This window comes from Mya arenaria, chromosome 13, assembly GCF_026914265.1.
Source record: "Mya arenaria isolate MELC-2E11 chromosome 13, ASM2691426v1".
Classification (NCBI taxonomy): Eukaryota; Metazoa; Mollusca; class Bivalvia; order Myida; family Myidae; genus Mya; species Mya arenaria.
Genome location: NC_069134.1, coordinates 20,769,722 through 20,796,465, shown reverse-complemented (window position 1 = coordinate 20,796,465; position 26,744 = coordinate 20,769,722). Strand labels below are relative to the sequence as shown.

At 34.3% G+C, this 26,744-nt stretch overlaps 2 protein-coding genes and 3 long non-coding RNA genes across 5 annotated transcripts in view; all 5 read left to right on the top strand.

Moving 5' to 3' along the window:
- The first annotated feature begins 754 nt into the window (after window positions 1-754).
- On the top strand, window positions 755-3,649 carry LOC128213031 (uncharacterized). The gene is made up of 4 exons (XR_008257668.1): window positions 755-817; window positions 1,452-1,580; window positions 1,887-2,000; window positions 3,609-3,649. It is a non-coding gene; the product is annotated as an uncharacterized LOC128213031 (long non-coding RNA).
- Window positions 3,643-4,987, top strand: LOC128213032 (uncharacterized). Its single transcript, XR_008257669.1, has 3 exons — window positions 3,643-3,717; window positions 4,352-4,480; window positions 4,787-4,987. It is a non-coding gene; the product is annotated as an uncharacterized LOC128213032 (long non-coding RNA).
- Window positions 4,988-17,794: 12,807 nt separating this feature from the next.
- LOC128215113 (mucin-like protein) lies at window positions 17,795-19,398 on the top strand. Its single transcript, XM_052921835.1, has 5 exons — window positions 17,795-17,846; window positions 18,317-18,439; window positions 18,642-18,767; window positions 18,879-19,007; window positions 19,265-19,398. The coding sequence occupies exons 1-5, from the start codon at window positions 17,795-17,797 to the stop codon at window positions 19,396-19,398; spliced, it is 564 nt and encodes a 187-aa protein (XP_052777795.1).
- A 2,556-nt stretch (window positions 19,399-21,954) lies between these two features.
- On the top strand, window positions 21,955-22,643 carry LOC128213697 (uncharacterized). The gene is made up of 3 exons (XR_008257783.1): window positions 21,955-22,066; window positions 22,325-22,444; window positions 22,566-22,643. It is a non-coding gene; the product is annotated as an uncharacterized LOC128213697 (long non-coding RNA).
- Window positions 22,644-26,612: 3,969 nt separating this feature from the next.
- The window catches only part of LOC128215112 (uncharacterized), a 34,487-nt gene continuing 34,355 nt past the window's right edge, over window positions 26,613-26,744 (top strand). Inside the window, exon 1 of the mRNA XM_052921834.1 lies at window positions 26,613-26,666. Coding sequence (XP_052777794.1) covers window positions 26,618-26,666 — 49 coding nt within the window. The 5' untranslated portion in view covers window positions 26,613-26,617. The remainder of the gene's footprint in view (window positions 26,667-26,744) is intronic.

Here is a 26,744-nt window from a genome sequence, read left to right as displayed (position 1 = left end):
TGCTTGTGTTCAAGTATCAATATTTTATTAAAATTGAATGAAAAAGAAGCAAAAAATGTTCTTTTTGCAGAGAACTTGACTGAATTTGACACTCTATTGCAGAAATTGATAGTTTTCAATGTAAATATTGGAAAAATCATAGCTTGTGGAAGTCTGAAAATTAGTTGTTTGTAGCCGATTGACTCCCTGGCGGAAGGGTTATGTATTTGAACTCAATTTTGACAGTCGGGTCAATGGTCAACATGGTGTTTTCTTGTGATTATATTTTGTGTCTTGAATTGTTCTAGAGATGCCATGTCCTTGTTTTTCAATTGGGGTGTGTATAAAGTCAAAAGCCAGGTTAGTGTCTATATGAAACATATAGTAAAAATAACTGTGGTCTCACGCCTGATATAGAGGAAGCTTTTGGAGGGGTGGCCTATTTTAAATTGTTATAAATTCTTAATTTATACAGCTATCTGGTTGAAATTTGGCCAGTTGACAGTGCTTAGCCATAGAATATTGGTGTTTGAGTATGAAATGTGAAAATCTTATATTACATAATATAAATTAATAATATATAATTTTCTTATATATTTTTGACATTTTTAAAAAAAACTACTTTCACTTTCAATTTAATGTTTGAAAATAGTTCCAAATGATGGTAACTAATGAATGAAAGCCTCACTTTCAATTCCAAAGTATAAATGGAGGGATTTTTTTAACATAGGAAGCAGACCCAGGAGGAACTGTCTGTTGAAGAACCCCCCCCCCCCCACCACCAAGCTGCCCACCAGAGGCCAAGCTGTACTTGGTGTTTGCCAACATGCTGTAATTTGTAAGTACTTCAAGATAATATATTAGAAAATGGTATCCAAACTGAAGTACAAAGTGAGACAGTTTGGTCATAAAAGCCCACTGAGACTGTTTGTTCCATTCCTAAATGAATTTCTTTCATGTTGTCAATCATTTCTGATGTGGCTTTGATAATAATATTATTTTCTAATGAAACTGCTGACTTGTATCAGTCTTTGGTCTGTATTGTGCATCTATTCACACATTTTGTTTGCTCTTTTAAGCAAACATTACAATAATTGCAAATTCTATAAGCAATTAAACAAAACTTACTGCACATAGGATGCAGAATGATGTTTTATTTAGTGTGCATATGATTATCAGCTTATGGACAAGAAAACATATACTTTAACAATCACAGCAACACAATGAGATCCCAATTTTAAAGAAATAATGCCACCTTTCATTAATTCATTCTATCAATCATTCATATATATTCATTAATTCATTCATTTATTCAGTTTATTCATTGAAAAACTTGACATTTCTCAAGGCAAAATAAATAAAAAGTGAGCAGATTTCATAAAGAATGGAGCCTTTTCCCTTAATGCATTAAAAACACAACCTTAATACAGTATAAATTTTTAAAAACCCTAATTTATTGCTTATTTTAATAGCCAGCCTGGTTGCTGTAGCCACAGAGGAATTTTCAAGGACAAGAACCAGTGCTGGTAAAACTGTGGTCTCGTGTGGTTTTCCATACCGGCTCTCGGCGAGGATTTTTAAGAAAGGAATACCATCTCCAAGTAAGAAGAAATTCTAAGCATGTCTGGTTTGAATGCTTGCAAAATGCATCTGGGTACTCAATAAGATGACATTTACCTTTGAGTTGTTAAAAACTGATTGCAAAATGTCCAAAAGACTATATATTCTATTAAATTTGTCCTGAAAATCTTTGAATTCATGAACTTTTCTGCATATTTATCACATTTATGACTATATTAAAGGTTGTGTATGCCTCAAATGAGTGTTTACAGGTCTTTTTCAAACTTTAACAGTAGTGGCAGATAGTTTTATTTGTGTAAAACATTGCTTTTGTGTCTTGCTTGCAGATCATGATGTGCCAATAAGCTCCAGTTAGCTGCGGCCTTTTCCCCAGGCGGTAGTCCTGCAATCTGAATCCAGGAGATGCAGCTCTGAATCCAATATTTCAGAAGAATGAAGATGTTAGTCAACTCTGTAGTGCTTGTTTGTGTGTAAATGATTCCAATGAGTGAGATTTATAGCAAATCAGGTGTAAATAAGCATCTTATAGACAATAGTGAAGTGCTGTACTCTGAATTTAATGCCAAATCTAGCCTTCAAAACAGATTCTTAAAGTAATTTTTTTTTAAAAATGGGCATAATAATGCTATCTCTGCATTTTCTACATCATGTAGCCACCTCATACATGAAAACACTAGCAGTTGTCATGAATCTTTAAGTTTTGGTGTGTTTTTTGCCATTTCCTTTGTTGCGCCATTTGTCCCGGAAGCCAACAATTTGGCATATAGTGTTGTTTAGACTGTCTATTAACACATTATCACTAAATTTCTTGTGTTAAACTGAACAGTTCTGTTACCTTTGTATATAAGTGGACCAGAAAAGCAAAATTTTGACAAGTTGAGGCATTTCTGTTGGGCTCTGTCATTTTTTATATAAAACACTAAGCCGATGAAGTGGAAAAACCTTATTTTGCTTAGAAAAAAATCTTAAAAGAGTAGGCAGGCCAGTTTTGTGGTGCTGTTCTATAGACACCATTAAAAGCTACAAGGAAAACTTTACTTGGTCAAATTATTCCAATGCATAAGGAAATAATGGCTCTTCAAAGGTTTGCGGCTTAACATTTGAGGGAAATGGCTGTTTCTGCTTTTTATGAAAATACCACAGGTGCTAATACTTGTCTCATTCATTTAGTATTTGATATATCATTGCCAAACTTTCAGTATGTGTTGCATATAGCCTGAAGCTGAACTATAGGAGTTTTGAAGTCTTTTTCTGAAAAAATGTTGCTTAAATAGGCTCAAGACCACAGTTATCTGCCCCCCGTTGACCAAGATCCGGATGTGAATACAGAAACAAAGAGTGCTTGTGTTCAAGTATCAATATTTTATTAAAATTGAATGAAAAAGAAGCAAAAAATGTTCTTTTTGCAGAGAACTTGACTGAATTTGACACTCTATTGCAGAAATTGATAGTTTTCAATGTAAATATTGGAAAAATCATAGCTTGTGGAAGTCTGAAAATTAGTTGTTTGTAGCCGATTGACTCCCTGGCGGAAGGGTTATGTATTTGAACTCAATTTTGACAGTCGGGTCAATGGTCAACATGGTGTTTTCTTGTGATTATATTTTGTGTCTTGAATTGTTCTAGAGATGCCATGTCCTTGTTTTTCAATTGGGGTGTGTATAAAGTCAAAAGCCAGGTTAGTGTCTATATGAAACATATAGTAAAAATAACTGTGGTCTCACGCCTGATATAGAGGAAGCTTTTGGAGGGGTGGCCTATTTTAAATTGTTATAAATTCTTAATTTATACAGCTATCTGGTTGAAATTTGGCCAGTTGACAGTGCTTAGCCATAGAATATTGGTGTTTGAGTATGAAATGTGAAAATCTTATATTACATAATATAAATTAATAATATATAATTTTCTTATATATTTTTGACATTTTTAAAAAAAACTACTTTCACTTTCAATTTAATGTTTGAAAATAGTTCCAAATGATGGTAACTAATGAATGAAAGCCTCACTTTCAATTCCAAAGTATAAATGGAGGGATTTTTTTAACATAGGAAGCAGACCCAGGAGGAACTGTCTGTTGAAGAACCCCCCCCCCCCCCACCACCAAGCTGCCCACCAGAGGCCAAGCTGTACTTGGTGTTTGCCAACATGCTGTAATTTGTAAGTACTTCAAGATAATATATTAGAAAATGGTATCCAAACTGAAGTACAAAGTGAGACAGTTTGGTCATAAAAGCCCACTGAGACTGTTTGTTCCATTCCTAAATGAATTTCTTTCATGTTGTCAATCATTTCTGATGTGGCTTTGATAATAATATTATTTTCTAATGAAACTGCTGACTTGTATCAGTCTTTGGTCTGTATTGTGCATCTATTCACACATTTTGTTTGCTCTTTTAAGCAAACATTACAATAATTGCAAATTCTATAAGCAATTAAACAAAACTTACTGCACATAGGATGCAGAATGATGTTTTATTTAGTGTGCATATGATTATCAGCTTATGGACAAGAAAACATATACTTTAACAATCACAGCAACACAATGAGATCCCAATTTTAAAGAAATAATGCCACCTTTCATTAATTCATTCTATCAATCATTCATATATATTCATTAATTCATTCATTTATTCAGTTTATTCATTGAAAAACTTGACATTTCTCAAGGCAAAATAAATAAAAAGTGAGCAGATTTCATAAAGAATGGAGCCTTTTCCCTTAATGCATTAAAAACACAACCTTAATACAGTATAAATTTTTAAAAACCCTAATTTATTGCTTATTTTAATAGCCAGCCTGGTTGCTGTAGCCACAGAGGAATTTTCAAGGACAAGAACCAGTGCTGGTAAAACTGTGGTCTCGTGTGGTTTTCCATACCGGCTCTCGGCGAGGATTTTTAAGAAAGGAATACCATCTCCAAGTAAGAAGAAATTCTAAGCATGTCTGGTTTGAATGCTTGCAAAATGCATCTGGGTACTCAATAAGATGACATTTACCTTTGAGTTGTTAAAAACTGATTGCAAAATGTCCAAAAGACTATATATTCTATTAAATTTGTCCTGAAAATCTTTGAATTCATGAACTTTTCTGCATATTTATCACATTTATGACTATATTAAAGGTTGTGTATGCCTCAAATGAGTGTTTACAGGTCTTTTTCAAACTTTAACAGTAGTGGCAGATAGTTTTATTTGTGTAAAACATTGCTTTTGTGTCTTGCTTGCAGATCATGATGTGCCAATAAGCTCCAGTTAGCTGCGGCCTTTTCCCCAGGCGGTAGTCCTGCAATCTGAATCCAGGAGATGCAGCTCTGAATCCAATATTTCAGAAGAATGAAGATGTTAGTCAACTCTGTAGTGCTTGTTTGTGTGTAAATGATTCCAATGAGTGAGATTTATAGCAAATCAGGTGTAAATAAGCATCTTATAGACAATAGTGAAGTGCTGTACTCTGAATTTAATGCCAAATCTAGCCTTCAAAACAGATTCTTAAAGTAATTTTTTTTTAAAAATGGGCATAATAATGCTATCTCTGCATTTTCTACATCATGTAGCCACCTCATACATGAAAACACTAGCAGTTGTCATGAATCTTTAAGTTTTGGTGTGTTTTTTGCCATTTCCTTTGTTGCGCCATTTGTCCCGGAAGCCAACAATTTGGCATATAGTGTTGTTTAGACTGTCTATTAACACATTATCACTAAATTTCTTGTGTTAAACTGAACAGTTCTGTTACCTTTGTATATAAGTGGACCAGAAAAGCAAAATTTTGACAAGTTGAGGCATTTCTGTTGGGCTCTGTCATTTTTTATATAAAACACTAAGCCGATGAAGTGGAAAAACCTTATTTTGCTTAGAAAAAAATCTTAAAAGAGTAGGCAGGCCAGTTTTGTGGTGCTGTTCTATAGACACCATTAAAAGCTACAAGGAAAACTTTACTTGGTCAAATTATTCCAATGCATAAGGAAATAATGGCTCTTCAAAGGTTTGCGGCTTAACATTTGAGGGAAATGGCTGTTTCTGCTTTTTATGAAAATACCACAGGTGCTAATACTTGTCTCATTCATTTAGTATTTGATATATCATTGCCAAACTTTCAGTATGTGTTGCATATAGCCTGAAGCTGAACTATAGGAGTTTTGAAGTCTTTTTCTGAAAAAATGTTGCTTAAATAGGCTCAAGACCACAGTTATCTGCCCCCCGTTGACCAAGATCCGGATGTGAATACAGAAACAAAGAGTGCTTGTGTTCAAGTATCAATATTTTATTAAAATTGAATGAAAAAGAAGCAAAAAATGTTCTTTTTGCAGAGAACTTGACTGAATTTGACACTCTATTGCAGAAATTGATAGTTTTCAATGTAAATATTGGGAAAATCATAGCTTGTGGAAGTCTGAAAATTAGTTGTTTGTAGCCGATTGACTCCCTGGCGGAAGGGTTATGTATTTGAACTCAATTTTGACAGTCGGGTCAATGGTCAACATGGTGTTTTCTTGTGATTATATTTTGTGTCTTGAATTGTTCTAGAGATGCCATGTCCTTGTTTTTCAATTGGGGTGTGTATAAAGTCAAAAGCCAGGTTAGTGTCTATATGAAACATATAGTAAAAATAACTGTGGTCTCACGCCATTAAGAATTTTAACCTTCGCTGTTGTTAAAACGTCCGCCTGATTCGATATATACTTCCTGTGTCAGATTCTGCGTTGACAATGCGGTAGCCAATCAGGAAGTATTCCAAGATAAGTTAGATGCCCTTAAGTAACATTTTAAGGATTAAAATAGGCTTAAATGATTAAGATTTAACATCTTGTCATCTAATTATTACTAATTATAAGTTAGATGACATAAAAAGGTATTTTTCATGATTAAGAGTGGACACAGTGAGCGTAGCGAACGAATCCTTCCTATTCATTAAGATATAACCTTAGGTCATCTAATTGACTTCGAAAATAACTACATTGGCTTTCACATTGTCAACGCAAAGTAGACCCAGGGATTGTGTTTTGAATGAGAGACAGTAGGCGGACTTAATGATAAAGCCTAATACTGTACTTAATGTTTGCCTGTTTGCAATTTCATTGGCTAAAATGTAGGTTGAATTTATAAAGTTCTTGCTAACAAACTACATTACACATGCATATTTTTTTTCTGTATAGTAGAACGTCCCTCTTGGAAGACGGTTAGTGTGTTTAGTGGTGAGGCCTGAATACTACCTGTAATTGCCACGTGCCACTAGACCACAGATCCGCCACATTCAGTTAATAGTCGTATGTTTAACATTCATACATTCAAATTCAATCATTCGATAGGCGTTATCAAAACATTTTATTTCCATGCAGAAAAATGTTGAACTTAATAAACATGTATATATTTAAACATCCTTTGTACACATGCTTATAACAATAACAACGTTCTTCGGCATTTTAGTTTTTCTATAGTTTGTAAAATTGGGCTTTGGTGTTGGGGGGAAGGATATATTGTGTAAGCCAAACAATGTCCGCAAAGGAGTCCGCGTCCGCTTCATACGCTTACAATACGAATTAAGTGGACACGGAATGCATGCGGATGTGGGCACATGATATAGACCTAGTTCGGTTTAACCGTATGCGGACAGCGGACGCAGACAGTGCGCACTTATATCGACCCGACACATATATACATGTGTGTTATTTATTCTATTTATGTAATAGGATGCAAAACGAATCAATGTTTTTTTTTACCTTGACATAGTGGTAGATTAAGTGCTTCTTACCTTAAGTGGGTGTATTTTACTGCCTGTCTAGCATACAATATATTTATCGACCTTAGCAACTCAGCATACTATCAAAAAGATGTTTTTGTGCAATGAAATTGTAAACAAATTGTTGTTTTGAAATTAGCATGTGCTTGATGCTGACCTTATCCGACCAAATATAAGGAAATAAACCATTAATCCCTTACGACAATTGTACATACTGAGACTTTAATCTTTTTGATCGCTTAGATAATACGTATACGTTACGGCCTCAAAAATCTTTTTAATGGTAGTTTGACTGAAAATGAAACCCCATCTTTGCAAAAGATATTGTTTTGTTATACTTTATTCATGTCTTACTTAAGGGCATTCTAATATTCTAATAAAGGTTTGGGGGGGGGGCTAGAAGTTATTTAAATAAAACGTGTTTGTGGGATGTTTAATGAATTCGAATAAATAGGGCAAAACTGAATACAAATATATAGGGCAAAACTGAATACAAATATAGATATATATATATATATATATAGGGCAAAACTGAATACAAATATATATATAGAGAGCAAACTGAATACAAATAGATAGGGCAAAACTGAATACAAATATATACAGTTCAGGGCAAAACTGAATACAAATATTTAGGACAAAACTGAATACAAATCTATAAGGCAAAACTGAATACAACGTAAATACTACAAAAAAACAGTTTATTGTGCCAATACAGTTGTACCTGAACTTAATTTCCTTGGGCAACACTCTTATTTGTAGATGGATGATATTCATTGATTTCTATCACTGCGCTATTTTCTTCCTTGTCTATGGTGGCATATAACTTCCGTAAGTTAACCTGTTAACGTTCGCGAATCGTTTCGTGATAACCACTTAATATTCCCCATACTTTTTTGGTAAGATAAATACCATGAGACTAAAAACAGGCTTGTAATTACCAGAACTGCCACCTTATACCTTTTTTAGCTTTACAACACTAACAGGTTAGCTAATTATTATTATTCCACTTAATAAGTAACATAATAACTTGTTAGCTAGATAGGATATGTGTAACAAGTTATCTTAACAATTATATATACAACTGGTTATCTACTTATGATTTGCGAATTTCACTTAGTCAGTTGTCTTATCGAGTTAACCAGTTAGTATGTTACTCATAACGTGTATTTCGAGAACCATAACTAGATAACCTGTAAGCGCCTAAATCTGGAATGCATTAATAGGTTACTGGTAAAATCGCGAATATGAACTAGATAGCTAGATAGAAATCGCGTAAATTAAAGGGGCTGTACTCCGTATGACAAAATAGCGGGAAAAAAGGAAAATTGTCGAAAAATGACATAAACATGGCATCGATGTGTACAAAGCATTGAAACTTACTAACTCAAGTACCACATAGTTTAAAATTTATTTAAGTTTAGCAGTTATTTCGTATTTTTCCATATAAAAAGATTTCTGGGTATGTATACCCTGTAGAATTCATTCCTTATGTGTGATTGGCTAGTGGGTGTCATCACGTGATATTACCGAGGTAGGTGTATAGCTTAATTATGTCAGAGTAAGCCGTCGTAGCTCAATGGATACGACGCTGGACTCCAATTTTGGCGACACGGGTTCGAACCCGGTCTCCGACATTTTTTTAACATTTTGGTACTTTTTTACATTTAGGATATCAAAGCGTAACACAATCTATTAGATAATTGTCCTGAGATTCATTACAGAAAAATAACTTTTTTGATGCCAATCTGGTGTACAGTCCCTGTAAGTGGTTAGCACAAAAAAAATAGCAATCGCCATCAGGTTATCTTTTTTCCCTTTTTCATAAAATTTATTCATATAAAAAAAAATGAGGGTGGGGTGTAAAGAGCCCTACCCAACATGCATCAATGAAATACATTAACAAAACTAACTGAAAACTATATATACAGGTCCAAATATGTTTTAGAAAAGAAAAAACATGAAAGTCACATATTTAAACTGATGACATCAGGTTATCTTACGGCAGTTATATGCCACCATATTTGTCAAACAAACACATGCTGACCTGTCGTGCAAAAGCACATAAACATGCAAGATTAAATTTAAACTTTTTATATCATTTCTGTCCGTCATGTGTCTAGTAGTTTCATAAAGGGGTTCGAACAAAATGCGGATTTATCTATTAATTATAATTTCGCTTTCTTGTGCAAAGGCAGGTAATGTGAATAATTATACCACCGTGCAATTGCACTTCATTACAGTTTATTTGAAACTTTAAGTTAATGCTTTTCGCTTATTTTTGAAACCTTACGTTGGATTATATCGTGGTTTATGCCCCGTTTGATTCAGTAGGTTTGACGCAACATAATTTCACTGTTGTTTTAACCCGTTTCTCTAAACGCAAAACAAATGTAAAGGAACATAGAGCTGGAGATATAAGTATATTATCCTGTATGACGTGTTTTGGCTCAAACATGGCGTGATTTAACAGTCAAATTTCAATTATTTGAAAGTGTGTATATATGACTTTAAAGCATGCAATAAAAATGAAATATGTTTGATTAAGTGAAAGATAGCAATTGGTGTACATATTGCTGTATTACTTTGAATCAAATGCCTTGTATGTTAAGCACATTTCATTTCTGCAAACATATTGTTAACAGGTTATGGAAATTTACCAATACTTTTAAGAGTTCAAATAATCAAAACTTTTCTCCTACCTCAGATTAGTAGATCCAAAAATGTAACCATGCTGGAAATTCTTACCATGCACACGGACAAAGATAAAACATTAATTTGACTTCCAGCGAAAAAAAAAACAGTTTTACTTTATTTTGTTTATCTGAGGTGGAAAAAAAAGCATCTCCCATTGTCAGGAGTGAAAGATGCAAAAATGCAATAGCTAAAATAGGTATAAAAATGTTACACTTTGAGTAAAACACAGTTTCAAGTCCCGCAATTTTCTATTTTCACTTTGTTAACAAGCGATCGTTCAGCTTATACCTTCAATAACATTTTTAAGGCCTCTATTATCATAAGATTAAAAACAATTGAGAGAAGCTAACACTTGTGGCCTAAGGGAAGCGTATTTATACTGCGAGACAACTGATATAACTTACCAGGTCAAAATATCCTCCCAAAACACCAAAATCCTTTCGAAATCGCCATTTTGTTCCGAATCCAACATTTCCCTCACTTAAGTTTCGGCAAACACAAAATACGTTTGACCCCTTGTTTAAAGTCTTATTTGTTTATACTAATCTATTTACCTCGAGTGTGACGAAAGCTGATAAATCACTCTCGAGACCGCGTCCTTGGCCAAACCAGTACTGTGGCATTGAGACGCCATGATAAAGTACCCCTGATTAGATATGGAACCCACAACCTCCTTTGCTGGAGGCGGACGCCTATGCTACAACACCACCCCTACTCAGACTAATTGATAGGCGCACTTATTCGCGATATTGTATCTTAATTTGAAAACAAGATCTGTATTGCTTTTACGGGTGTATGCAGTGTGTTGAATTGTGTGGTAACATGAGATGTGCTAAACATGTATTGTGTATGGTTAAGAGAATACATTTGAATTACAATATGTGATGACCTAAAGATGTATTATCAAATATTAACGATTGTTTTGTTTTGTCAGTGGACATTGGCTCTGCGTGTAATGAAGACGACGAGTGTATTTCTTCTGGCGCCAAATGCACAGGCGGTGTGTGTTCATGTACAAAACTATATGACAGAAAAAGCAACAGATGCGACACAAGTACGATCTAACACAAGTTAAATTGAAACAAAATAAAGATCTTTATCAATGATAAGTGTTATTTACAGCAGTGGAAATTATATGTCCCTTTTACCCAATAACATCTTCAGCCAGAGGTACAAACTCAATCCTACCAAGTGCAACTCCCCTTTCTATATATGAATTTATTTAAGGGTTCATGTTGCTAATGTAAATCGTCTGGAATATAATACTTATTGATTTCCCGTTATTACTTTTATTTTTTAATTTACAGTGTACATGTCAAAGTTTGGTGAAAAAGAAGGCGACACGAAACTGGAGAACAGAGATGATGTTTGCAGTAATGCAGTTGATTTTCCTCTGGGAATACCTATATTCGGGGATATTTACAAGCAAGTATATGTAAGTGACGTTTTATTTATCTGTGTTATGACTAAACCAAGTAAACAAGTCTTGTTCGAAATTTGATGCAAACGTTGTTAAAGATGCACTCTTACTCCCAAGTAAAATGAACCACAATAAATAAAATTGATTTAATTTACCAAAAAGGATAAATAAATATCGCAAACAATGCTTCTTTTGAAGGATTCCGTCTTAATTGAACGATAGGTGCAGAAAACACGGTATTTCTACCTTATGAGACGATCGTCGATCGCTATAAATCTTTTAGGACCCACCAGTCGTTTAGTATTTGTGCGTTTTCAGCTATTAAATACACGGTTATAATCTTCTTAACAGTAATTAATATTCTCTATAAATGCATTATTTTGTAAGTAGTTTTAGGTTTATTTCTCAAAGTTTATGCTTGTCATACATGTGTATGTATTGATTTAACTACGAGTGTCAATTTAAATATCGATTAGGAAATTCTTGACTTAGTTATATACCTTCATTCAGGTATGTTCTAATGGTTTAGTAAGTTTCGGGAAGAAGTACACAAGACCATCGGTTAACACCTCTGATGGAATAAAAGGCCAGTCCTTACTTGCAACTTATTACGGAGACATCAAAGAATTCACAAGGTCCGATGCTGGGATTTATTTTAGAGCGTATGATTTAATTAATGGCTCTTCAGGCATAGCATCGGACACTGTAAAAGACATAGAGCGTCTTGTTGAAAGTGTTAATGGACTGAATCAATTTACCTTTCAAACGAGTTCAATTATTTTTGTTACTTGGTCGAAAGCACAACCTAGGCAACGAGTATTTGATCAAAACAAGGTTTGTCTACATATTCATTATATCAAACTATTTTTTTAGAACTCAGAAGTACAATTGTTGTTTTCTTGTGTGTTTGTTTTTCCTTTTGTTGGTAATAAAATAAGTGAGAGCAACGGAGAAAGGAAACTACTATTTCATAATGTTTTACGCAATTACGTTTTCCAGAAAGCAAGTTTTCAATTAGTTTTGGTATCAAGCGGGACAAAAACCTATGCTTTTAACATTTATGGACATTCTTTAATGCAATGGTCTACAAATGTGATGAATCCAGACATCTTTATAGGATACTCATTTGGCAGCAGACTCCAAACAAATGTTTTATCATTTACACGATTGGCTCTTCGTTTTGATGAATATGCATCGACAGGCGGTAATATCGAATATGTTGTTTATTCCATTTGAAAAACAGATACAGGTCAGTTGGAAACAAATATTTATATAAATGATGGCATTTTAATGGTTGGTTTGCGCATAATTGACATTTCAGGAATCTCTGGACTAATTCTCCAAAAACTATTCGATGATGAAAACCCAGTAGAGAATCCAGCTGTTGAATGCATAAGGTGGTACCAAAAATATGTGCATCTTAAAGACAGATTTTATGACTCGTTTTCTTCAATGCCTCTTTGTCCTTGCGATTTGGCGAGTTTAAAATTCGATCCGCTTTTGAGTCCTAGCGAAACCAAACATAACGGTACAGTGTGTTATGATATGTGGCATAGGGAGGCGCAAGGCGCATATGGCAAAGTAAGACATTCTTAAAACTAGATTAGTTTTGATTAAATAATAATAAGAAGAAGAAGAAGAAGAAGAAGAAGAAGAAGAAGAAGAAGACGAAGAAGAATAATAAGAATGATAATAATAATAATAATAATAATAATAATAATAATAATGATAATAATAATAATATAGATATGCATTTGAAACTACAGGGACAAACCCATTAGCCAACAAATAAAACAACATAAAGTCCAGTACACGTTTCTCTTTCGACTTTGATTGCAGAGTTGCTGTTACAATGAAGAAACAACGTTGTTTAACGAAGATATGCCTACAGCTGGTGGGTTTATGATTTCACACCCGCAAGTCTCAGTGCGCAATTATACAAAGAATGATATCAAACCTAAGGAATGGTGCTGTTCTAAGTCTGATTTCTGTGACAAATACTATGAGCTTCATCCAACGGGGAAATGCAAATTATCACCGGTATATGATCTTGGTAAGACACCATTTCTACTGTTATCTATGACACCCTCGTTAACCTAAATCCGACGTTTAAGGTAGATTCCCATCAGGGGCTCTTTCTTATGACCTCTCGAAATGGACACCAGTATTTCTACCCAGGAAACGTACTCGAGAGAGATTCTAAATGCATTCTTCACAATCGAATTAAAAGAAATAGTCTTATCTAAACCAAATGGTGTTGTGTGAGTTTAAAATTTACGTTTATTGTTTTCATTCACATATTATTTAAGTTGACGGCATAATTTAATGTAATCTTACGCACTCAATTTCAACACAGGGATGTGTTGGGGCGATCCTCACATTAGAACGTTGGACAACTTTAATTTTACATTCAATGGGCTTGGAGAATTTACTCTTTTTCGCCTGAGGACAGAGAATATAACCTTCGATATGCAAGGGAGAACAGCACGACCTGTCAAAGCAGATGGAAAACTTTCCTCAGCAACTGTTTTCACTGCATTTGCTGCATTCGAAAAGGAGACAAACGCAAGCGTTCATGTCGAACTAAACGATGAAAGAGATGGTGTGTTTCTATTTATAAAACTTAAAAATCAGTAAAGTATTTTTTCATTGAAAATGTGCATAAGATGTACAGTTCATTGTATTGATTTTGAACGCATATCATCTATACGCGTTTACGAAATGTCAATTGATTTATTCCCAAACTTAACATGTTAATTTATGGTCAAAGGTTCTTTTTTCTACAAATTACTTTAACCTTTACAAAGGATTGCTTTAAACAGAAAAAATGTATTTGAACATTTAGTTCTGTTAAGAAGTATTGACATACGATGACGCCGCGAACAAAACCTTCCTCTGTCGTTATTACTAATACTGTGCAACTGTGTGCACTGTTACATTTCCTTTCTTATTGTAGGTGTTTCAATTTATGGCAACAAAGAAGACTTAACTAAAAAGTATAAACAACAACCGAACAACTTCACCTATATAGGTGGACATATTATAATTCAAAAAGCGAACTCATCTGTAACTGTTCTTTTCTCGCGGATTGGTATGTTAACCCCTGTACTTATTTGTCTCTGTATGTTTTCAACAGATATGTTATTTCCTGTTTTAATTTATGGACATGTACTTCTTCCTCTAATTGTTTAATTGAATATGCTGTGTAGTTTCAACATCGCAGTCTTTGTGAGGATTTCATGAAACACATCAATTGAGTTTCCAAAAATAATAATATTGTTTACCATGAAGCAATTCTACTCACATTAAATCATATATTTAAATTCAAGGTATATATATGAATATCACAGTCGCTGCTAAATTACTGTCAATAAACGTGATGGTTTCAAAAGTATTGAAAGGTAAGCCGCTCGGTTTGCTTGGAAATTATGACGAGGATCCATACAATGACTTTGTTTATCCAAACGGAACGGGTTTTCCTTTTAACGCAAGTGAACGAGAAATATTTTCGTATTCCAGTCTGTGTAAGTCATGTCACTGTGTATCCTATTAGTTCGTATATAATTGATGTTGATTAGTGTTTCTTTTGTCTTTCCCCTTCGTGTATCCCTCATTTAGTATTTGTTAGGCAGTACCTTTGTTTTAATTCTTGCTCTAGGGATTTGCAATGAAGTTTACATTAATTTGTTATATTTACTAAACTTGTCTAAAATGCAATTAGTTTTATTCCTTGCGATGTACTTGTGACTTCTGTTTCCTACTAAAGTGAATAGGCTAAGGAGACAAAAATGAACTTCTTGTTTACAACTTTATTTAATGTTTGTGAGTGTAGGGGAAATCGACGGGAGCTCTTCTGCTTTTGTGTACAGACTTGGAAAAAAACATTCTGATTTCCACAATGCCATCTATATTCCATCCTTTTTGGATGAATTTCATAATGAAACACTTAAAGCACAAGCTGTAAGTATATGCGGAGGGCATGAAAATGTGCCATGTGTATATGACTTTGTATTTACGGATGAATGGATAGCAAAACAGACTTTAGCTTTCGACAAGGATCAACAGGAACACAAAACAGAAATTGGTAACCTTCTGCCTTATTTATCATTTATTACGATGATGACAAATAGAACAAGTGTTGTCAGATACTCGCTAATACCAATCATTATTGTTTGCTTTTCCGTTCAGCAAAAAAATAACTTGACAATTACTTTGTAAGAACCGGCTGCTTCTTACTTTTGAAACAATTGCTTAGGTCATTTATGACAACTTTAGGTTCGCTATGAATGCATTGGTCAGGAATAAATTAAAACTGAGGTTTCACCCTTTATGTGAAAAAACTACAGAAACAAGCTCAGTGGCAAATCGTTTAAACATAAAGCTGGTTTAATGGCACTGGGTAAACGCCAAACATCACATAGAAGAAACATGGAAGAACAGCACAAAACTCCACAAACAGCACATTGCATACATACTATATATAAAAAAACTAGGTATGTTTATCAAGGATTGTTAGGTACCGCATTGGAACGGTCAGTAAAATGAAAATTTACTGGGGTTTTAAACCAGTTTGTGTGCACAACCTCACTCTTATCCCAACAATCCCGAATAAATCAATAATGTAAACGTTTGAACGTCATCATAATTATTTCAAGGTATTTCATCCAACATTTGTCTCTCAATTTATTGGCATAATATCGTTTAAATAAGTAATTCTTATACTTTCTTTTAAAATATTAATACGCTAGGTGTGTTTATCAAGGATTGTTTGGAACCGCCTTGAAACATTACTTAAAATGTGGTAAACTTAAGTCTTCTTTTTCTTGTAGAAAAAGTGACACCAGAACTGAACGGTTGTTGTGGACTAATATTTGTGACTCTTGGTACACCTGTTACATGTACGGTGGAGGTAAGCGAAGACCCGTCAGTTATAGTTCAATTTGAAGATATTCCCGACTCAGTTTATGCTTCATTGCCGACGACTGGAAGAATAAGAGACGTCGTTCTTATCATAGATGCGCCTGACCCGTTAATTTTGAGGTAAAGCTAATGTTATATTTACAGCTACTAGTATTCAACAAGTTCAGTCATCTGCATAACCTCTTCAACGTTAACGTAAGCGTGCATTTAAAGAAGGTAAATGATAATGAACATTTTATCTTTAGCTAATCAAAATTATTCACGAAATTAGAATTATAGCCACAAACGTCGAAACAAACAAAACGAAGGGTTTAACTGTCACGATACTCCTATGCACAAAATGCCATGGTCATGGCGAATGTATTGAAGAAACGAGGTTCGACGAGAGAGCGACAAGCACATTTAAGTACGCTCAATGCATTTGCGATGATCAGCACGAAGGTACGTACATTATTAGACTGTGGGCCACAAATACCCTCCTCCCACAGGGTGAATTTCGTGAAGTACGATTTTTAAAGACACAAACAAATGATAATAGAAATCATTTACACTGTAGCATATTGTAACGTCCGTTACCTATCGAGTATGGTTGCTGTAATAAAATATGTCATATTCCAATCTGACAATGAAGTAAATAAATTATCCATTAAAAAGGTAATATCAAGTAAAACTTAGCATGAAATATCTTATCCTGATTTATGTTATCTCAAATTGCGCGTTTATTATTAGAAGGAAGATTCTTTTGCGGAAAAGATCTAACTATTGTCTATAAAGACCCGTTTACAGGTTTTACATTGGCAATATCATATATTAGCAAAGAGTCTTATTTTCTCATCTTGTTAGATCTTTTGCTGGGTATTTATTATTGTTACAAGTATTTGATTCACACTTCAAACGAAATTCATTAATTAATGATGATTAACGTTAAATGCTTAAAATATAAAAATGTGTTGTACTATACATTCTAAACGCCTTAACGCCTTAAGTGGCAGAACTGGGTATAAGATTCATTAAAAATAGCATTTTTCAGAAACTATAGGCGTAGTAAATTCCCTCACGGGTGAATTTTCACCATGTGGCATGTAGCCTATACATTTTATATTCAATCAGTTTAAACATAACAGTATTTACGACAAATTGTCATTGGTGTTTGTTTACCTGGCGTGCAGCGTACGATTATTATAGTCACGTAGATAACATGTTAATATCTTTAGATAAGTAACATTTAAAGAATAGTAACACATATAAGTACTATTCTTGTTCTGTTGGTATGCATGCAGATATGGTCATTTTTGTAACAACAATTTTTGCAATGATTCTTATAAATATTTTGTGTATTCTGATATAGGTGCCGATTGTGAGCATGTGAAGGATGGATGCAGTGAAGATCTTTGCCTACGAGGTCAGGAGAGTATCTGTTTAAACGTTTCGGAACAAATAGCACTAAACACGTCATATATGTGTGGTCCATGCCCCGATGGATTTAGCGAAGAGAATGACAAATGTGTTGGTTAGTTTATTTGTTGGCTATAATTAATAAGTACTTCATTATAGTAGTAAGATACAATTGTGCGCTTCACATAGTTCATTCTACCATTTTCATTGTATTACTGTTCATTGCTCAAACTTGCCTTTCGTGTAATACCAGGTTGATCCTGTACACTTATACAAGTTACAAGAACCCAATTTGTTTTGACCTTGTGCCTTTGACTAGGATTATCGATATTTGTTTGGGCTACTGGATGTGTCCCCGTAGTTTGCATAGTAGTGTAAAATAAACCACGTAGACTTAACATTTAAAAATATTTCGGTTGACCAAGATTATTTTTCTAGAACTTTTAAACGCAAACAAATACATATGAAATGAACAAGTTACCATTTTACAAGTCCATACATGGGTAAATATATATACACACTGGTTGTAATAAAATACTGAACAAAAGGTTAGGACTGTTTAATCGTATGTTGTTGTCCTTTTAGATATTGACGAATGCAGCGAGGAAAGCTCATGTCAGGACGCGTGCAACAACGTAGAAGGAAGATTTGTTTGCAGTTGTACCATTGGCTACCGCGTTGACGTATCCGATCAAACTGCTTGTACAGGTGACTTGAATGTTTTGAAAAGCTCATGTAAATTACATAAAAAAACACTTAGCATCGAAATGAAGATGTGATTGATTGGAAAGAATAAATGCATAAGCACTCTCATGACAAAAATGAATGTCAACGATTGAAAATAGACACAATTGTTTTAATTCATTTCAGAAATTTCATGTCCATACATGTTTATTTTTTTTTCAAACAGACATTAACGAGTGTGACGAAGGTCTAGATATCTGTCCACAGCAGTGCATGAACACGGACGGTGGTTACAACTGCTCTTGTTTCCATGGCTTTACGTACAACGATACCATTGACAGTTGTATTGCTGGTACGTCTTATTGGCAATATTTAACATGCTTTATTGCTGTTTACATTACTTTGTTTCTTCTGTATTTCGTACAATAAATTTATAGTGTACGTGTTTACTGACTCATTACAGACGCTGTTCAAGAATGTGAGATGTCGTCTTGTCCGGCCCGGTCTGTGTGTTATTCAAACAAATATGGTAACCCAGATTGTCTTTGTGATAAAGGATTTGATTTCAATAATTCAGCACAGACCTGCGAAGGTAAGTTACATTTAAGAAATGCATTTATATTTTATAACATGTTTTAATTGTTCGTAATGTTTCAAGATTTACTAAATGAGATAAATGACTATAATTTGCATCTATTCTTAGAGTCCAGCTTCAATAATGTTAAAGATTTATTTATAAGAGCTACGATGTCATACGTGCCACAAATAGTAGATGTTTTGGTGCGTTTCGCTATCCATAATTCACTTGATACTAAACCTAACAATCTGTATATTTCTGACACCAATTAGACATAGACGAATGTAAACAAGGAGTCTGTACCCAGATTTGTCGTAATAATAATGGTGGATACGAATGCTCGTGTCATCCTGGATATACACTTCTTGCTGACAGAACTTGTCAAGGTAACGTTCTAGAAAGATAGGTACATATTTTTTGGTTTTGACCTTTTAGTGGATCATATCCTTACACCAATGTTTTGTTGTTGTTGGTTTGTTTGTTTTTATTTTATATTTTTAAGAATGCGCATACGGAACATGGGGAAACAATTGTTCCAAAATGTGTCGTTGTTCGGGTGAAGGAACATACAGATGTGACAGAGTAAAAGGGTGCATTTGCAATGAGGGTTATCAAGGTGATGCTTGTTCAGAGGATATCGACGAGTGTTTTCTGAATCCAACAATTTGCAACGATACAAGAAAAATATGCTTTAATACGATTGGCTCTTATAGGTGTGAATGTCCGGTCGGACTGAAGTTAACGAATGGAATATGCATAGGTAATAATTGTTCATGACTTTTTTCTTTCCTTTTGAGCTTCCTCAACAAGGCGCCAAAGGTAAGATATGTTATCGCCCGTGGGTAATACCAATAATCCTCACCCGCTGTTATCCGTTACCATCTTCAATAATTGTTGTAAACGACTGCCTTTGGATGATAGTTATTTTAAATAATTGTATTGTAAATCACTTAATAGTTTGCTGAGTCAGCAATATACAGTGATTCATTTTGTTTCGTATCCCGAAACATAGTCTCTTTTTTTCTGAGGAACCATCATTCTTAAAACATGCACATCTGCAGAATGCATACTTTTAAAGTAATCTTTGCACGAAACTGTGTCAATGGATTTGAAATAACAGCGTCACGCATATTACTTAAGCAGATTTCCAAATGAGTCACTGAATATATTAATAGCGTTTTGGTTACCATTGCAGACATTGATGAATGTTCCAATCCTTTGAAAAACGACTGTGAACAAACATGTACCAATACTTTCGGCGGTTTTACTTGTTCTTGTCCGGCTGGCTTTACGCAACAGGGAAGAAATTCGTGCCAAGGTAAATATGTGTTTGACTAAATAGGTTGATATTTGGCTATGCAATGTTGACTGTTTACTTTGTTTGCATTTTATATTTTTCTTTCTTATGCATTTATTTTCAGATATAGATGAATGTACAAACGTGCAAGGTGACTGTGCTCATATCTGCGCTAACACGCATGGTTTTTATCAATGCTTTTGCAATTTCGGCTATAAACTTTTGGACGATCGTACCAACTGCGAAGAAAGTTTGTAACGTGAATTTTTTGGCGTTTTCTTTCACTTTTAGAAATAGTTTTGAATTGAAAGACCATGACCGTTGCGATTACCAATAATTAATTAAACATGCAGTCTTGTGTTCCAGTTCAAATCCATTTTTGACACTTTGCGGACCGTATGCTTGTGTTGAATTCCCATTTGAAATAAATGAACATAGTTGGCATTGTTTTCAGTTGAAAACCCATGCAGGCAAATCAGCCATCACAAATGCCAGCACTTCTGCGTCATTGATAGAAGCACAGAAGAAGCGAAGTGTCAGTGTAGAGCCGGGTTTGTGCTTGCAAATGATGGAGAGAGTTGCAACGGTAGGAGAAAGATTTTTCAGGGAATATCCGTTTAGAGTGATAAAGTTATAGTTTGGGATGATGAACAAAGATCTAATGAAAGCAGAAAGTAGTTTGAAAAACTGCATTCTTTGGGTTTTGTTTTTTTGTAATGCTCATGTTTTGTTGTTGTTGTCTGCACTTTGACATCAAACTAGTTTTCATTTAAAGAACAGGCACAACGTTTTGATCTAACTTGTTACCTAGCTTGTCAAGATATTGCGTTAGATCTTTGTTTTGAACATGTCGTTACTAGCAATTGATTAGCTATATCATTGCATTGTAATATACATATATTTATTATATTTTCGTTACAAAATTATTTCATTCCTTTGTGATGTCAGTCACAGAAGTGAATAACTTTCTCCGCATGGAGTCATAATACATAGATCTGTTTTAACTTTAGATATTGATGAATGTTATGACCTTGATTTAAACGACTGCAGCAAATCTTCGGTCTGTTACAATACAAAAGGATCATATCAGTGTAAATGTCCTGAGGGTATGAAGCTAGAAAATGACCTAAGAACATGCTCAGGTAAGTGTTTGCTAAAATATGAAACATAATTTCGATCACGATATATATAAATAAGTCGATACCATACAACGCATGTCAGCTGAATTAACGAGATAAGAGTAGCATGTTCAACGTTATATACTGTAATGAAAGTTTAAAACATATTATTGGACGATTGCATTTTCTAATCTAAAGGCTAATAAGAATAACGTTTTTTATTAAGCATGCGATGAGTACCATTACGGAGCTAATTGCGCAAACCAGTGTCAATGTATTCATGGAAAATGTGATCCAGTCAAAGGTAAACATTTAAATGTTAACAAATATATATAATTAAATAAGCTTAAGTTGATGAAAGACATTACCATGGTCAGATAAAAGCACAAACCGATTTTTAAAGAAATCATCGTGAGGATATTGTAAACATATAACGTTTGTTATAATATTACTATTAAGTTTTGATTCTACAAAATTAACTTTTACAGGATGTATATGTGTGAATGGTTGGTTCGGAGAAGACTGTGACCATGAATTTAATGAATGCGAACAATCTCTGCCTGTATGTCCGGATGAAAACATTACATGTGTAAATACACCTGGAAGCTTTGAATGCAGATGTTCGCCTGGATATTTGAATACATCTGGTGTATGCTTAGGTATATAAAATTCTTTCAGTGTGATACAATAAAACACAATTAAAATGTTTCGTTTCCTTTTGCGTTCTCTCCAGTTTGGGATATAAGAATAGCGGTATTAATATTTGGGGGAGCCAGAGACATGTATTTGTAAACAAACGTGAATTGAAGATTATCAGAAATTACCTGTGAATTGAGTTTTTATTAAATCTTTATAAGTTTATAGAAGTTCGGCTAATAAACGTTGTATTCTATTCATTGGTACTTATTCGTATGCAGACATTGACGAATGTGCTGATAGCAGCAAACCTGTATGTGAACAGATGTGTCGAAATACACCAGGAAGCTACATTTGTGAGTGCAGTGAGGGATTTAAACCTGACAAATCATCATGTGTGGGTATGCCAAACTTTTTTAGGTTTTCTAAACTTTGACCTTTTGCAATGAGACATACAGTTGTTGTGTTTTACTAAAGTGTCAATACATGCTCCTTTTCCTCGTTACTCTCAAATTACTTCAGATGTAAATGAGTGTGCGGCTGTGTCACAATGCGACCATAACTGTATAAACACCATCGGTAGCTACAGGTGTACCTGCAAGTTTGGCTTTCAACTCGATTTGTCGGACAGACGGAAATGTTTGCGTAAGCTTAACAATTGTTGTTGTCCTAAAATGGTGCTAAATATAAGAATAAACACCGTTTTATCCAAACATGTCATGTCTTTCTGGATTAGTGGTAGTCCAGCTACGCAGCTGACTTCGTACACTGGTGTATGTTTAGGACAAATATTACATACACACTCTGTTCACATCCCACCATACATTTCGCAATTATTCCAATAATACAATGAAAAACACATTGTCAAGTCTAGTACTTAAAATAGTAGTATAATGTACATACCTCCTTGAACGGCATATTAAGAAAACATGAGCACACCTAAGATTGTTTTATTCCTCGCAGATTTATCTACTTTAATATAATGAGGCATTCGTAATTATATCGTTAATATTTAATTCTAGTTGACTTTGAAGTTTATCTTTTATCGATGCCAGACAGTTGTTTAGCAATTCTATAATATAAAACGTTTACATGTAATTTAAATACTTGTTTGTTGTTGCTGTTGTTTTTCAAAAAAATGCATACTCGTTTTAACTATTGCTTTTAGCATCCCCTGAGTGTCACCAGTTTAGTATCACCGAATGTGAGAACTTTAACGCAACATGCATGATGTTCAAGGGAGTTGCTAAGTGTCTATGCAGAAAAGGTTTTGAGGAAAACAGAAACAATGTTTGTAAAGGTATGTTGTAGGATGTCCTATAAGCAAAAATGAGGTTTGATAATTGTCGTCTTTGATTTTTTTGTAAAAATGACATTTTCCCAATCTGTTGAAAATTAGATATCGACGAATGCGACAGAAACCCATGTGACCAAGAATGCGAGAATACAAATGGCTCCTTTACCTGCAAATGCGGGGAAGGTTTCTTTCTTGAAAACGACGGTATAAGTTGCTCAGGTATCATTGAACTTGTTGTGTCTTTACTACATGTTAAAAAAATAACTAATTTGCAATGACCATCATGTTTGTTTAAATAGTTTATTTTGTTGGCTCGTCCTTAAATTTTGTATTGGAATAAATTCATACACAGAACTTGCTCCAATATGTACAATTTATTATCTTTTAGATTGCAAAGCCGGTACGTATGGACTGAATTGTGCAGAACAATGCAAATGCATTCCCGAAAACACAGAATTGTGTGACAGATTAAGTGGAACCTGTACATGTATGCGAGGTTGGAAGGGCGACCAATGCTCGGTGGATATAAATGAATGTAAGGTGGTTTCGTGCCCAGCCAATTCCTACTGCGTAAATACGAATGGTTCATACACTTGTGATTGTGACAGGGGGTTTGCAAAGGCCGGACAGACATGCAAGGGTATGTGTAACCTGACAGCCTTTACCGACTGTATAATAATGACGCTGTCCAGCTGTGGACGGTTTTGTAAAATGTGTTTACCGTATGAGGCATGTCTGCGTTTTATTGACAATGTGAAATGATATTTCTTTGTAGCTTGTGAAGTGTTTCAATTTGGTGTGGATTGCACGTCTGCGTGTGACAACTGTAATAAAAGTAATGCCATATCCTGTAACAATGATGATGGTGCCTGCATCTGTTCAGCGGTATGTTATATTAGGTTAAATTTTACACATTGAAATAGTTTCCATTACGGTTTTTATAATTTCGCAATTTGATATGAATACCATGGACGTCTCAAAAGTGCATATATTAAAGTATAAACGATAGTTAATACCGTACTTCTAAAATACTTTATATGAAATGAAATATAACATGTAGCTATTTATACTGTAACACACTTAGGGTTGGATGGGTGAAAACTGTACATCCGATGTAAATGAGTGTACATATGAATCTACATTCTGTTTGGACAAACCAAACACGATGTGTGTAAACAAGCCTGGATCATATGTGTGCCAGTGTCAGACGGGGTATTACGAAGTTGACGGTGTTTGTGAAGGTAACTGATAAATCCGGTTTAATGCCATCATGTGCCTATTACAGGCGTGCACGTTAGTGTCGTATCCCTTAAATATATTCAGTGTTTAATAGATCACAGATTTTGAGAGAGAGATGGGGAGATAGTGCTTGAGCAAGAGAGAGAGAGAGAGAGAGAGAGAGAGAGAGAGAGAGAGAGAGAGAGAGAAAGTGTGTGTGAGAGAGAGAGAGAGAGATGGAGGGAGAGAGAGAGAGGGGAAGGGAGGGTGAGAGAATGCTTTAAAATATGAAATCAGCAATATCGGTATATTTGAGACTGTAAATTAATTGATATTAGTTATAGAACATATTAAATGTGTATGAAATATGTCGTTGTTGTATTGTGAGGTTGTATGTGTCTCATTGTGCCGATAAATAGAATTATTGTTAGATGTTATCACGTGTACTTGGTGTGTCCCTCTTGTTTCAATAGCATTATTGTGGGAAGTAATTAGTTACTCCACAAATACAAAACAGTGTCCACAGGCAAGGTTTTTATTAAGATCAATTATGAATATATTCTTTCAGACATTAACGAGTGCACATTTCTGAAAGATCACGGATGTTTACACTTTTGCATAAACACGGAAGGCTCTTATTACTGTTCATGTAAGGCAGGGCAGTCCGGGGAGGGCAATAACTGTACACGTAAGTTAAGGTTTTATGACTGTCGCTGAATAGAAATTATGAATATAAATACGTTTTCAATTTCAAACGTTAAAAGTATGTGGTATGTTTTCCTTGGTGCCGACCTTCTGTACTGGCACGAATCAATGTTTGTATACGGACCGTTGTTATATTCAACATTTATTTTTTCCGTAATTAGACGAGTATGCCATTATCGTTTATCAATATATATTTCAAATCGTTGACTTACTTTTTACTTTACCTACACATTAGGAAGGTATATTAATAAAAAATGCATATTATATTTATATTATAAATGCATTTCAGATTTAGGCGCTAACAGGTTGTGGTCCGCAAATTCCACTTCATAAGTAACATACCAACTGGTTAACTAGATAAAACTCGTATTATCACTTACTAGAGTCATTCGCACATCATAAGTAGATAACCAGTTGTATAAATATATTAATAAATAACTTGTAACACGAATCTTATTACTTTTTTGGTAAGATAACGACCATAAGACTAAAAACAGGTTTAAAAGCGACCAGAACTGCCACCTGTTACCGTATTTAGCTATACAACACTAACAGGTTTGATAAAAAAAATCCATTTAATAGATAACATAATAACTGGTTTCCCTGATTTGTGTAACAAGTTATCTTTAAATATATTTATACAACTGATTATCTCCTTATGATTTGCGAATTTCACTAAGTAAGTAGTAACACGAATCTTATCTAGTTAACCAGTTAGTGTGTTACTTATAACGTGGATTTCTTAAATCATATCTAGAAATCCTGTAAGCGCCTGAATCTGGAATGCATTTATAGCTAAGTGGTAACACGAATCTTATCCAGCTAACCAGTTAGTATGTTACTCAATACGCGGAATTCGCAAATCATATCTAGAAGATCTGTTAGCGCCTGAATCTCCAATTCTTTATAACTAAGTGGAAAAAATCGCGAATATAAACTAGATAGCTAGATAAATATCGCGTAAATTAAATGGTTAACACGAAGCAATTCTCGATCGCCATCAGGTTATCTTAATTTTTCCTTTTTCATAAAATGTATTCATATAAAACAAACATGAGTGTGGGGTGTAGAGTGCCCAACCAAACATGCATCAAGAAAACACATGAACAAGACTTACTGAAAACTATATTTACAGGTACAAAATATGTTTAAGGAAAGATAAAACATGAAAGTCACAAATTTAAACTGATGTAATCAGGTTATCTTAAGGCAGTTATATGCCACCTTGTAAAACAAACACATGCTGACCTGTCATTCTTAAACGCCCGTAAATATGCAAGATAAAATATAAATACTTTCATATCAATTCATTTCCGTCATGTATCTAGTAGTCTAAGAAAGGTCTTCGAGCAAAATGCGGATTTATCTATTAATTATAATTTCGCTTTCTTGTGCAAAGGCAGGTAATGCGAATTATTATACCACCGTGCAACAGCACTTCATTACGGTATATTTGAAACGTTAATTATTTTCGGTGATTA